General features: G+C 37.1%; 1 protein-coding gene across 1 annotated transcript in view; it reads left to right on the forward strand.

The window, feature by feature from the left end:
- Window positions 1–14,136, forward strand: part of CDC42BPA (CDC42 binding protein kinase alpha) — a gene marked incomplete at its 5' end in the record, with an annotated part of 173,733 nt that overhangs the window by 95,619 nt on the left and 63,978 nt on the right. The window contains 4 exons of the mRNA XM_082480237.1: window positions 4,336–4,469; window positions 6,093–6,335; window positions 6,593–6,703; window positions 12,378–12,491. Coding sequence (XP_082336363.1) covers window positions 4,336–4,469; window positions 6,093–6,335; window positions 6,593–6,703; window positions 12,378–12,491 — 602 coding nt within the window. The remainder of the gene's footprint in view (window positions 1–4,335; window positions 4,470–6,092; window positions 6,336–6,592; window positions 6,704–12,377; window positions 12,492–14,136) is intronic.

A 14,136-nucleotide genomic window follows, 5' to 3' on the forward strand; every position in this document is an offset into this window, starting at 1 on the left:
AGGGCCAAACTTGCAAGGTGTGATATTTATGTTTTCCTTGAAATCACAGAGGTCTATAGTGTGCTGATGTATAGTACATTATAACTGGATGTGGACTAAAAAGCTACTTCAGACTGGAGATGTGGTTTTCTGAGTGTTTTCTTGGAGCAGTACTTTCAGAAAAGTCTGGGTTATCTGAGAGGTGGGCTGTGTGCGTGAAACTACAGTGATACTGAGTTTTCCAAGTGACGGGGAGGAGTGAAGGGTGTTTTCCAGAAGGGAGGATACTATTGGCTATAAGGCTGCAGTTCCATCAGCAGCAGAACTGATCAAACAAAACTGGGTTCTGCTCACAGCTGTGTGGCCCCTCCTCTCTCTGTGCATGCCTCAGATTCTCACTCAATTAGAGAAAGAAAGAACTATCTAGATACAGAGAATTTAATCAACTTTGGATCTAATAAACCAACACAAAGTCGGCAATAGAAGCATATGAGGAAAGGGAGATGAGAAGGGGAAGAACCACCTCTCAGCTCTGCTGTCAATGAGCTATCATTTCTTACAAAACTGAACATTTATTTCCTTTCCATTTAATTCCTTTTGCTTCTGAGAGTCCATGAAGATTTGACTATCAAGTATCTCGGTACTATAGGTTTGAAAAGTGTTTTTGAAATCTGTGCAGATAAAAAGCTGAATTTCTTTAATTAATGTCATACTGCCTTTCTTTAGAACTACCAAACCAGTCAAAAAGCAAAGATCTACTTAGCCCAGTATTCTGTGTCTTTAGAGGCTACTGGAGACATTTAGGGATGATTCAAAGAAATCCGATATATCCAAATCCATCTTTTTCCAACCTTAGTCTCCCAGATTCTGGCAATTAACATTTTAAGAAATTCCAGAGGGAGAACTTCTATTGCTCAACCAAGTTGAATATAGCTGTTAGTGAACCAATTTTCTGTCTGTTTAGCTAGTATCTTTTTAGCCTACTTTAAAAGCTAGCTACTAATACCAATATTAGGTATTTTTGATTTGATGCACTGAAGTAGGTTAAAGAGAATTTTCTCTCTAGTGATTCATAGCATGGGACTTCTGTTATCCTGCTCCATAACGGTTTCCTCAAAATAGGATTCTGAGAGCAGAGACCCCTTCACAGAGAAAGAAGGGAAGTACAGAAAGATGTTTTTTATTTAGGAAAATCAACAAGATGGATAGAGACTGTTAGGTATTAGGGCTAGAATCATAAAAATAGGAAAGACAAACATGATTCTTCTTGTCAATCCAAATAGGAAAATGTCTGCGTTTTATGTGAGAGAAAAATCAGACACAAATAGTAGTAGATGGACTCTATTATATGTCCATATCTTACCTGTGGGAAGGGAAAAAAAAAAACCAGTGAGAAAGGTTGGAGGAAACTATAAAAAAGATTTGTTCTGGTTTGTATTTGTGAAAAGACTTTGTTCAGTTCTGGAACGTGTCAGGAATGCCAGCAGCAGCACCCACAGAAAGAATAACTTTAACTTAACTTCCAGACATTTTAGTTGATGCGTTCAGACTCTGCTGCTACACTTTGGAGCAGAAGCGTGCTATGTATGAACTGCAGACTGCAACACATAGATTATATGCTGTTAAAATTGTGTAGTCTGGAAAAAGTCTGTTACAAATATACAGTTGGACAGCTGCTCTGGTGTGATGCAGCAGTTTTTTATTGTACCATAAGCATTATTTTTGGATGTGAACATGGCTTAACTAGCTCAGAGAGGATCACTCTGGTTTGAGTGATGCCATGTTGGCGCTGTGTCAGGACAAAGGATTTGTGAAGTTTCTCTCCAGCCAAATGTCCCTCCACTTGCTGCTGTAATGAGGAAAAAGACAACGCAATCAGAAACCTCTGTTCTGCAGCAATCTTCATCTCTGGTTTTGGCTTTTTGAAGGGGACCAACTCTTCGTAGAAAAGCATCACGATCAGCTTTAAATTATATTCTTGACTAGGAGTTGCAACTTAGATTTTAATTCATTGCTGAAGGCATTACTCTCTTCCTTTGGTAATGAAAAAAAAAAAAAAGGTGTGCGAACATTCCCCAACAAAACTGATATTCCTTGTCAAATTTAAAAGAAGTCAATGTCTGGTGAAGGCAGTTAATATTGAGAAGGTTTTCACTTAAGTAGCCATTCAGAATTTTCTGTTTCATGCCACATATATATTTGTATATTTATTCCTAGATACAATATGTGCTTTTGGTTTTTGAGTTGGAAGTGAATAATGTGATCAAATGAGGAAGGTGTAGAGTTGTCTAATCCATCCCCAGTCACCACATAAGTTTCCCAGTATATTCTTGAATGCCTTGTCTGGTCCACAATACAGCCATTAGTTAGAAGACACTCATTTGTGCCCTGAGTTGTAACTAATACAAGCTAATTTGATAAAATCGGAAAAAGATAATGTTGTATTTTTCTTGATTTTATGGGGTTTTTTTGAGAGATAGATTTTAAAACTAAATTAATGACAGAATACAGGCACAAACCACATGATCGTCTTGTCTGAATGCTTCCAAATTTACGGAAGCTAGTTCTAAGTTTTCTGGGTGGTTTTTAAGATATCTAAATTTCCAAATCTAGATCTGATGAACTTTAAGAAGGTTCAGGTGCAGTGCTGAACTTTATGCTTTGGGCTCATCTATGGGGCAATAAAATGCAATGTAATAACATCCTGCAGTGAGTGAGTGCATATACTAGCTAAAATGTTAGCAACAGCTAGGGTGATTAGATTGAAAATTACAATTTACTACAAATAAGTCACAACTAGCTTTTGGTTATATTCTTCAACCTGTTTTACTGCCTTTTCTGGAGCCGTAAGAATAAGCACCTGCTTAAAAAGGTAATAAAAAATGAACATGAAATTGTGTCAAATTCAGGAGTGTCACCAGGGGGACCTTAGAAAAACACATTTTTCTTGTCTGTCTAGTTTTCCAGGAAATGACAAGCTAGCATATGCTTTCAATTTTTGAGGTCAAAGTTATAATTTTTGTTCGCTAAGTTACATAGGAGAAAACTTTGAGGAATCTTTAATTTTGCCAAATATGTAAAGGGCAGCGATGGAAGAAGAAAACAGAACTGTGCAACAAAGTAGTTCGTGCACGGAGGAGAGATTTATTTTGGCTCAGCAGAGCCATATATAAACTTTCTTTTTGCTGGTGACTTCAGAGTAGGATACATAAAAGAGGCAGTTAATAATTTCTGGCTTTGAGCTACATCTCTTATTTAAATGCATTATTTTAAATTTTTAAACAGGAGTCAATGAATTAAAACAATAGTGAATATTTGTCTGGGTGTGAGCTAACAGTATTCATTTGCTTATAAAATTCTTGTGTTTCAGAAATTACGGCTCTTAGAAATGTATGTGTTTTTATATTTGATTTCTCGGAGAGCCAGTCTCTTAGGGCTGCATTTATGAAAATGTAGTAAAAAGCTCTTGCTAAGAGTATAGATGGGTTCCTATTCTGTGGGTAAATACATATGGTCTGATGACCCGCCACAACTGAAATCAAAGGCAAAATGTCCATAGAACTTGGAATTAACCTACCTCCATATATATCTTGCTTTAAATTCTTGTTTTTAAGCGAAGGACTAGGAGGGGAAAAAAACGCCCACTAGCTAGAAATTTTCAGTTATCATATTTTATGGATTTCAGCTTTTCATGGTGCAGCATTTGAGCATATTTATATGACATTATTTAGCTGTGGTATAGAAATGTACTGTCATTGTGTAACTGACAGTTGGCCAGAAACTGACTGTAATAGTTTTTTCTGTATTTATAGTAGTAATAAAACAGATCACATAAACACAAGTGGTTTTCACACTAGAAATAAGTGAAATTGTCTGAAGTTAATTTTAAGTGTGTCAATGGGAGAACACTTGCCCACTCTTGAGTGACTCATTACTTTTACTATGTCTTTCTGGAGGAATTTGTGGGGAGGAGGGAGACTGTTTATAATTACGGTGTAATAAAAGATGCATTATATATTGTATCACAGTGCATAAAAGTCAAATGTATAGGTCATGTTAAAGCATACATTGCAGAATTATGTGTAGTGCATGATTATTTTAATATGAAAAGACAAGTTGTTACCGTTTTCTATGTTGTTTTGCAGCAAGCTGTGACCTTTTATTCTGTTCCATTAAAATCAGATAATGGCAGTTGAAACAGCCTACTCCCTATTTTAAACCAGATAAGAATTTCATTATTTTGTGATTAAATAGAAACCAGAACAAATACTGCAGGGGCTTCAAGCAGCTAGACTATGCTATTCTAGAGTAATGATTTCTTTCTTGACATATTTAGAAGTCTGTTGCTTTTTCTAGATTCTGGTCAGCTAGAACAGCAACTTGAGGAGGCCAGCACTGCAAGACGGGAGTTGGATGATGCTTCTAGACAAATAAAGGCCTTTGAGAAACAGGTCAGAACACTGAAGCAAGAGAGGGAAGATCTTAATAAGGTAAAAGCATTTTGTCAGCAACTCTTCTAAGCCCTAAAGACTATTTTATTTTTGTTCATTTTACTTGAAATAACTTTCAAGTGTAAAATTAATGAGCAGACAACAAATGTGTAGCGTGACCTACTTTGCTTTCTGCCTCTTTTTTGAAGACAAGGACATTATTTAATGTGTTGTATGTCTGACTGCTGGGTGGTCCTAGGTGACTGCTTCCAGATAGTAGACAACTCCATGATCCAAATTGCATGGTGGCTGCAAAGAAGGGTTTATAGCTTTAGATTTAGGTGATAATGATAGTGGTTAGAAGACAGAGTAGAGAAGAACTATTCCAGACAACTAATTTAATCTAAAGTATGGGTGAGAATGTAGCACGGAAAAAATGTTAAGAATATGGTACTAAGGCTGTGTTCCCAGAAGAGAGATGTGAAAAATTGCCCGAATATGAAGACTGAAAAGTAATTTGAAGTAACTGCAGTTAAAGAATACTGGGGTTTATTTCTTCATCTCTGTCTTCCCGATTCCTTGTTTTCTTATTTATAGCATACTGTCTTTCATGACTCTTTTTGGTATTTGTGGCTAAATCAACCTGTAATCAGGTGTGAAATACATTAGCCTGTTTCTCATCATGATTATATTGAGTATTTTAGAGTCCACACTCGATATGCCAGCTTTATGTAACACTGTTTGTTTTAACCCTTAAGGCTCTTAAAAACTTGAAAGCTACCAGTTTGTCCAAGAAAGACCATCTCTCTTCTAAAACAACTTATAGTTCTCTTTTTAACAACCTGAGAAAATGCTTTTAAATTTATGTAGCTATCATCAGCGCCAAAAACGAATTCTTCCTGCCGCTCCTCTTTTCATCCTTAGATTTGCTTTTCCTTGCTTCTTTGTTCTGCTCCAGTTTGGCTGAACATCATTAAACCATCTAAACTGTTGTGGTCCCTCATTTGTAGTGTAGTAGCACAGATCTAGGACATAGCAAGCTTTGTGAAAGTATTGCGCTGTAGAGTTATCACAGTACTAGCAGTGTTATTTCATGTGGGTTCTTTTAAAAGAATAGTTATCATATAATGCTGTTAATCACTGCAGTGTTTTGTTGCCTGAAACTTCCTGTAATATTTGATATGATGGTACAGTGCGTAGAAATACTCGCCATCGCAGGTCAGTTTTCAAAAGCTTCTAAAGCAGAAATTTTCATAGAGCAGAGTTTTTCATTCAATTAATGCAAAAACTTTTGTTAGTCATTTAGCAGTTGTGATAAGTACTATTCTTTTTATTCATTCAAGTACTTCTTGTAAAACTATGCTAATGACATTTTTAATTAAGAAAGCAAGGTATTTCTATATTTTAATACAAGTGCTTGAAAGCCATTGTGTTTAATCTGTAATAATAGAGTAAATTTTGACTTGGTTTACATTTATGCAGTTCTACTAACTTTACTAGTGTAAAACCTAGCCTCTTTCCTTAATTATAGAGGCATACAATCTGTATCATAGATGCAGTCATGAAAAGCAATGAATATGTAGTTTCTATTCACTCTGGAGAAGGTGTTAGATGCGCATCCAAAGACAGAAGTGGCCTTGCAGCTTTCTAGGTTTATTACTTAATTCTTTTTTTAAACTGTAGGAACTGGCAGAGTCTAGTGACAGATTAAAATCCCAAGCCAAAGAGCTGAAAGATGCACACAGCCAGCGGAAATTGGCAATGCAGGAGTTCTCAGAGATGAACGAGCGGCTGACAGACTTGCACTCTCAAAAACAAAAGCTTGCCCGCCAGCTCCGAGATAAGGAGGAAGAAATGGAAGTGGTGATGCAAAAAGTAGAAAGTTTAAGGCAAGAGTTACGCAGAACAGAGAGACTTAAAAAAGAAGTAAGTGGTGAGAAGACTGTTTAGAATCTATGAAATAGTAGTTATATGTAAGGTTTTCTGACAAAGTAATTTTTTTTATGTTATCTGTAAATCTTTAACTCTTTGATTGTTGTTTCAAACAGTACCTATCTTGTTTTCTAAGAATTTGAAATGTCCAGTTTAGTGCTGAAGATTTCTCTCTCATATTGAAAACCATTTTGAGATTGTGAGAAAAAAGTTAAGAATCCTATCTATTAAAAACGTATGTACTTTTGTAGCTGGAAGTCCAAGCTGAAGCCGCAGCTGCTGAGGCATCCAAAGACAGGAAATTGCGAGAGAGGAGTGAACAGTACTCTAAACAGTTGGAAAGCGAAGTAGAAGGGCTAAAGGTTAGTCTATTTTGATATTAACACCTGCAAACTCACTAGTCAACTAGGACTTGGATCTGTCTGATTGCTTTCAGATGTAGGACAAAAGGGCATTGCCAGTTTGTCACTTCACTTGATGCTGAATATTAATGCAAGCATGCATCGCGTTATTGTCCAGAAAAACGAACATTTGCCTAATGCACTTTTCAGGCCAGTGTGTTTACTGCTCACTGAAGTATTTCTTAATACTTGATGATTTCTTACGAAATTGCTTTCATTATTACTTTGTTTAACTTGAATTGTTAAAAGCGTTTTTTTTTAGTATAGGATGGTTGCGTATTTGAAGATAAATCTGCAGCCTATGCAGGCTTCTGTATAGGTGTTTTGTGTACTGTGTTGTTCCTCAGCATGGAAATCGAAAGAAGGATGGTTTCCTCCACAATAGATATCAACTGATGTAACTGTAAAGGAAAAGATTTGGTGTATTCTGCCTTTCAGCCAGAAGTTGAGACATTTTTGCACAAGAGCAGCATTGAGCATGAAGAGTTTTGTTTATATTGATGAGATTGCTCACACATGTATGTATTCTAAGGAGCAGAAATTCAAGTAAGCCAAGAATGGTAACTGTTATTTCATTCTATGATTTAGCATTTCATACAGTGCTCTGAAGAAATCAGACTTTCTCAAAAATTGAAAGAGAAGGTTTTTCATTTCCACATGAGGGTTGCTGTTCATTTACAGCAAAACTCGGTTCCCAATGTTTTGTCCAGTAGGATAATTCTAAACTTTTTGTGCAAAATGTCAGCTTAGGCCTATTCTGGTCTTAATTTACATTAATAACAGGAGGGGTTTTTATGAGAATTTTGTGGGACGTTTGTCAACATTATATCACTGCACAGAAAATTTGGGGTTTTTTTTGCAAACGTTTTATTTTGCCTGCCTTTGTTAAATGAAGATGAGGAAATCCATTCAATGATAAATTTGAATTTATAAAGCTCCTGCTGCTGTGAATTCAGATCGCTATCTGAGAATAAAGATGTGTTTCTTCTGCTTTCATGAATCTTCACCATCAGCAAAGGGTTTGTAAGACAGTTTAAGAGGAGAGAAGAATTTATTGGAGATCTATTGAAAATAAACGATATGCTGAATTATAACACCAGGGCAAGTTTTTCAGAAGAGAAAAGGGGACTTGTAGCTTTCTTAGTAATATTTCACAGTACGGTAAGCCACACTTTGGATCACTGTAGTGCAGTTGTTGTGATACTGCATTATCCATTCAGTAAAGGCTCTGCATGGCTCCTTAGTTAAGTTCGGGAGACTATCATAGAGAAAAGGTCATTATTTACAGAAAAATGAAAGTTTCTCCAAACGAGGAGAACAGAAGAGCCCATAAATGATGGCAGGTTAACTGTAAACAGGATGTTGATGGCTAAATAAAAAGAATTTAGAGAGCACTTTGCAAAGGATGCTCAGAGTGATTGTGGGAAATTCTTTAAATCAAAGCAGAAAGCCACCTTTGGAAACTTATGGGCCTGTTTGTTGGCAGGGATGAAAAAGGTAACCTCTGAGTTGATTGGGCTGTGGCAGAAATGCTCAATGAGTTTTTTGTGTGTCAGGTTTTACTGCCAAAGCAGAGGAGGTTGCCAAACAGAGTGCGTTCTTTGCAGCAGGTTGGTCAGATGAGCTGGATCAGTGTGAGGATGATGTGTAGGAAGCATTAGAGCTGGCAGGTGAGTCAGATGTGAAGTTACGCGGAGTGGTGGCCTCACCGAGGAGGTTCTGAAAGAACTCGGGTGAGAAGTGAGAGAATAGCTGGCCAAGATGTGCACCCTTTCTTATTACAGAGAACGCTGTAACTCATCCAGAAAATCCTGGGAACTGCAGAGGAGTGGGTGTGACTTCCTTAGGAAAGGGGTAGAGGCTGTAGTAAACAGTAAGGTCAGTGGGCCCATGGATGAAGTGGAGCATATTGGGAAGGAGTCAGTGTGCCTTCGGTCCAGCCAAGTCCTGCAACGCTCGCCTGCTGGAGTTCGGTGAAGTTGTCAGTAAGTGTGTGGATAAAGGAAATCCAGTGGATGTCATGTATTTGGATTTTCAAAAAAGACCAGGCTCAATATGAGTCAGGAGAGTGCCCTGGCAGCCAAGAGGGCAAACTGCATCCTGGGGTGCATTAAACAGCATCTAACTATCTATGTGCCAGGTGGTGTATTATGTCTCACTTGAAACAGGCATGTATGAAAACATCTATTTGGATGCCGCTCTTAAGTTTGGGCAGGAAGAAGCTGAGGGGAAATTATGTTTAAGATCTACAAAATCATGAAGGTAGTGGATAAAGTGAATAGAAATGGCTGTTTACTACTACAACTGAGGGGCACTGATGAGGTAAACCAGGACATGCACTTAATACAGTACTTCCTCACAGAACAGGGAGTGAACTCCTGGAATTTGTTGCCACAGGAGTTTGTGGTTGTGACAGTATCAGCAGGCTCGCAAAGGGATTAGATAAATTGATGAACACCAGGTCCCCTGACTGTGTGGAGAGGTACCTTCTAATGCCTGTAGTCCAACAGTAGTTGTATTCAAAGGGGAGTGGACTGCATAAAAAAGACAGGGCCTGGGTGCTGTCCCCAGATAGCCACTGCTTTAGGAAGGATGCTGGTCTGACCCAGTAAGGCATCTCTCAGCATTGTTCTTCAGTGAAGCTGAATGCAGTACTAGAATGGTAAGAATAGTGAAAGCATACTGTATGAGTAAATGAAGAAGTTAATGACTTGGACCACATGTTGGAGGAAGGTACAAGAACAAACCAGTTACCGTTTGCAATAAGTTTCTGATTCTAATCAAGCTTCCATTAATGTTGAAAAATAGAGCTATATGTAACAACGGAAGAGGGGAGCTTTCATTTTCATCAGAGCAATAGTATAATGCCTACAAATCTCTTTCTGTTCTTCACCAATAGATAGGTGTACTTACTGTTAATTTTTAGGGCATTTCATAGGTGTGCTAGAAGATCTTACACTTGCTGTTTACTTCAGTAAACTTGGTTATAAAATCTTAGGTGTGTATTCAGACAGCCAAAATTATGTTTCTGGATTGAATTATACATATAGAAAAGGTGTGTTGGGTGAGTCCGGTTTGGGCCAACTGGGCAATTTTTCGTGCTAATTTGTACGGCTGATTTTTTGTAAGTTCATTTCAAGCAAATTTAGACCAAATGCTGCATGTTAAATATATTGGTAGCATATTGAAAATTAAATTCTCAACTCTTTCTTTCCTACCTGAGCAACAGCAGATTATTAAATTCAGAGGAATAATATAGTAATCCGCGTAAGTGATAATTAAGTGATTGTAACAAGGAAGAATGCATCTTTCTTAATATATTGCATTTGGCAAATATTTATACCATAAAACTTTGGGCTGTTAGCACGACAATCCTAAGTAAGATTCTTCATATTCTTAAACAAGGTAAATTATTATTACCATCTGCAAAGGGCAAGATACAAGCCTTGAAGCAGTATGGAAGAGCACTTGTAACAAAAGGCTAATCTCATTAAAGACAAGCCAGAAGTCTTCAAGATTTTTAATGGTACTTTCATTTAGGATTACATTACTTAAATACTGCAATAACAGAGCAGGTGGCATGGGAAAACTTGCTATTTAATGGTTATTCTTTGTCAGTCTTCCAGTGCAAAACTTGATGTCTGTTAGTGTTGCAATTATGGTAACCATAGTACCTGATATATGTGCCAATACATATAGTAATATTTACAACACTGCTGTCAGTTTGGACTATTGAGCTTCATAGCTGCCTAATGAAAGAGCTGCTGTGTGGAGGTGTTTTGTTTGGGTTTTTGTTTGTGTCTGTATGTGTTCGTGAGAGGGAGAGAGGGGGAAGACTTCCAGAGCAGTTATGACATCTAACTATCTATGTGCCAGGAGATGCATTATGTCTCAGTTGCACCATTTGTCCACTTGAAAAGGGGATGTATGAAAACATCTATGTGGAATTTGTGCTTACATAAATTAAAAATATATTCTCTGTTTACTATATTACTCTAGTTCTCTAAGCCACTGTACAACACCATCCAGCTCTCTCTTTTACCGCACCATCTGTCTTACTGTCTTAATAGTATCTTTTCATTGTGGAAAAAAAATATGAAATACCATTAAAACATTTTATGTACCTGATAGATGATGTTGCAAAGCCTAAATGTTTTATGTGCTATATTGCCATGCACATTTAGGCAATTCAGCATGTTGGGCCATAACAAACAAGTTCACTAGTTAACTGCCTGTGCTTGAAAGAAAATACCTATACTTCACTTATTTTTTTCTTTTTTAGTCTTTCTCTCTCCAAACCATCTCCTGTTAGGATGGCATCTTCTTTCTCCAATTTACCACTCTGCATCCTAAGGGCAGGATTTTACTCTTGGGTCAAAACAGGTGGTCGTTTTGATGAGTTAGAGAAAACAATGCAGTAGCAGCACATATCTGGCTCATACATTTAGGGGGTTTTGCAGCGTTCTGCTGACGCTAACAGCGAGGCTCAGCTTTCTCATAGAATTTGTCGTGGTAGAAATTCAGCTCATCTGAATGTTCTACAATGACATTTAACTCTTAAAGTCTATTCATACATCATCAAAAGAAAATTACCCAAAGCCATGTTTAATTAAGGGTAACTCAGAGGATTTTAATGCCTCGTGTTAAGAATGGAGGTAAAATTAACAAAATATCTTCAATCCTCCTGAAGGTGTGAGACAGTCACCCTAAGGAAGTAGGTTTTCCAGTTACCTGCACTTTCTCAAAACACGGTGTTTTTATGAAGTAATTTCCTTTCCTTCGACTACCTTTAATTACATATTTAAAAAAAAACAGAAAAAAAAATCCAAACCAAGTTATACCTGTGTTTACATTTAAAAGTATTTCCATACTTAGACTTCAGTGCACGTCATGCCACTATCTTATTTCGAACCTGGTCTTGCTCCTCCTGTATGTTATGGCAGGACATTGAGTTTAGTGAGTGCAGCATTTGGTGCAAATGTGTATGTATCCTGAAGCAATGTGTAAAGACTATTGAAATGCCAGAAGACCTCACTAAGAGAGCTATGCAGCTTTGAAAAATGAAGTAATTACTCTTAACTGTTTAAAGCTTGTTTTTCCTATTAATCCACTGTCATGTAAATGGTCAGTTTGAGTAAAATAGGTCAGGTTTCCCTCCTGATTGATGCAATCCATACAGTGTTCTTTAGCTAGATTTTAGCCTCTGCCTGTTTTAGTATAGCTTTTCCACAACTATTTGTGCTTTAAAATATATTGACTGTATATCATAGTACTTATTTTTCATTCCTGAAAGTCACTTGAACTTATTGCTGTCAACCGTGGGAGTGTAAAAATCTTCTAATTCTGTGGTGACTTTCTGACTGTGTGTAAGGGGAGTCAGAATGTGACCAGAGACATTTAAAGTGATGATCAAATTTTAAACGGCCTGAAAACTATTACTGCATTTAAATCACAAAATGATAAAGAGCATAGTTCAGATTTATGCTGTAACAAGTTTTCAAAAATGTTGAGATAAATGTGCTTAAATCAAGTCTATAATGGGATATTTTCTAAACATAGACTTATGAATATTGAGTTGTTACTAAGCATAATTTTCAGCATTCTTAATGTGCTAACTTGGGGCTGTTTATTTTAGCAAAAACAGGTTGGTCGCTCACCTGGGGTAAGCAGTATAGAACACCAGCAAGAGATCACTAAATTAAAGGCAGATCTGGAAAAGAAAAGTGTTTTCTATGAAGAGGAGCTATCTAAACGTGAAATAATGCATGCTAATGAAATAAAAAGTCTGAAGAAAGAGCTACGCGATGCAGAGAGCCAGCAGCTTGCCCTCAAGAAGGAGATCATGATTTTGAAAGACAAGTTAGAGAAAACCAGAAGAGAGAAGTAAGTATTGTATGGAATTTACCTTTAAGCTCAAAATATCTTTGCAAGTCTCCTAGTATGTTTCCAAACACACTATCACTTCCTTAACTGTAGTGCAGACCAGTGTATTTTCGCTGAGCTAATGCCGGGGTTGAAAATAGTCACCTTCAAAAAATACGACAGAACTAAAAAAATCCACAACCCTGTACTGAAACAGTTAATTTTGTACCAGAATTCTTGCACTGGCTGACCATCCAAGGTGTGTAACTTGAGTTGCAGAGTTGCAGCTTAGGGTAAGTCAACCCCTGAAGCTTATGTTGCAGTTTAAAATACGGGGTTTGGGGGCATTTTTTCCTGTTTGGTATTTTCATTTTTTGATGCAAAACTAATGTGTTAGAGATCAACTATTGCTTACATTTCTGCCAGCACAGGAACAGTCACTTAATACGGACTAAGGCTAATCCATGCTGGGTTCCATCCAGTGTTAACATCAGTCATCAGACTACTGTAGCCATAAGCTGCTTTATCTCTTCTGACATGGTAATTTGTCAGAGACCTGCTTTTTTCTCTCCCACGTGGTGGAGCTTATGACTGGCCTTGAGAATGTTCCTTGAGGCATTCATCAACAAAAACAAGTTTTTCTGTCGAATAGTGTAGTAATATAAATAGTCATAAATTGAATGTGTTCATTTCCATTCATAAAAAAGTCAGAATGCCTTGTAGACACTAAGATAGGTGCTTCTTTCTGCTGCTGTTGTAAGACGATGTTTTAGAAAAAAAACGGCGAAATTCCTGCTGAAACAGCTAAACAGTAGCGAGTCCTTAAATATAAGTAGTAAAGAAAACAAAGAATTTTTAAAAAATGCTTATGCAAATAGAGGTGGAAATACTATTTCTCTGGTAAATTGTTTCTAGCAAGGGAAGTTGATCATACCGCCTAGAATGCAGTGGATGAACTGTTTCTTCCTAGAATATGGCTATTCATAGGCTTGACAAATTAACGCAGTCTTTTGCTGCTTTGTTCTAGCTTCAGAGGTAAAACTTACATCAGCAGCATGTTTTCCTTGTCCCACAACTTAATGGTCTTTCTGATCTATGAGTTATAAGCACACAAAAGGCTATGCTGTCTTGTAATATACAAAGGTCCTTTAATACCATGTTAGTCCAGTAATGTCTCAGAAGGAGGAATATTCAATAATGAATCATTAATACACCTTTCTGCAGGTTAAACTGTTGCTAAAGATTGTGTCTCCAAACACTGACCAGACTAAAAAAATCCTTGGAGTTTTAACAGGACCATTCTAATGTTGCACAGCTGCAAAAGTTTATGTCCATCTAGAGAAATAACAATGCTGATCTGCTCCATGCTAGCTAGTTCATAAAACTTTCAATCTAGTTTCTTTCTGTAAATAAAAAAAGAACCGGATGCAAATCCAAAGTGAGTGCTGACGTAACCATGTGTTTCTGCATGTATTTCAAGTGTTGGTGTAAGAAAACTATAAAGCATGAACAGAAGTGTGTCACATAACCAG

The sequence above is a fragment of the Vanellus vanellus genome, assembly GCF_965231255.1.
Source record: "Vanellus vanellus genome assembly, chromosome: 3".
Taxonomy (NCBI): Eukaryota; Metazoa; Chordata; class Aves; order Charadriiformes; family Charadriidae; genus Vanellus; species Vanellus vanellus.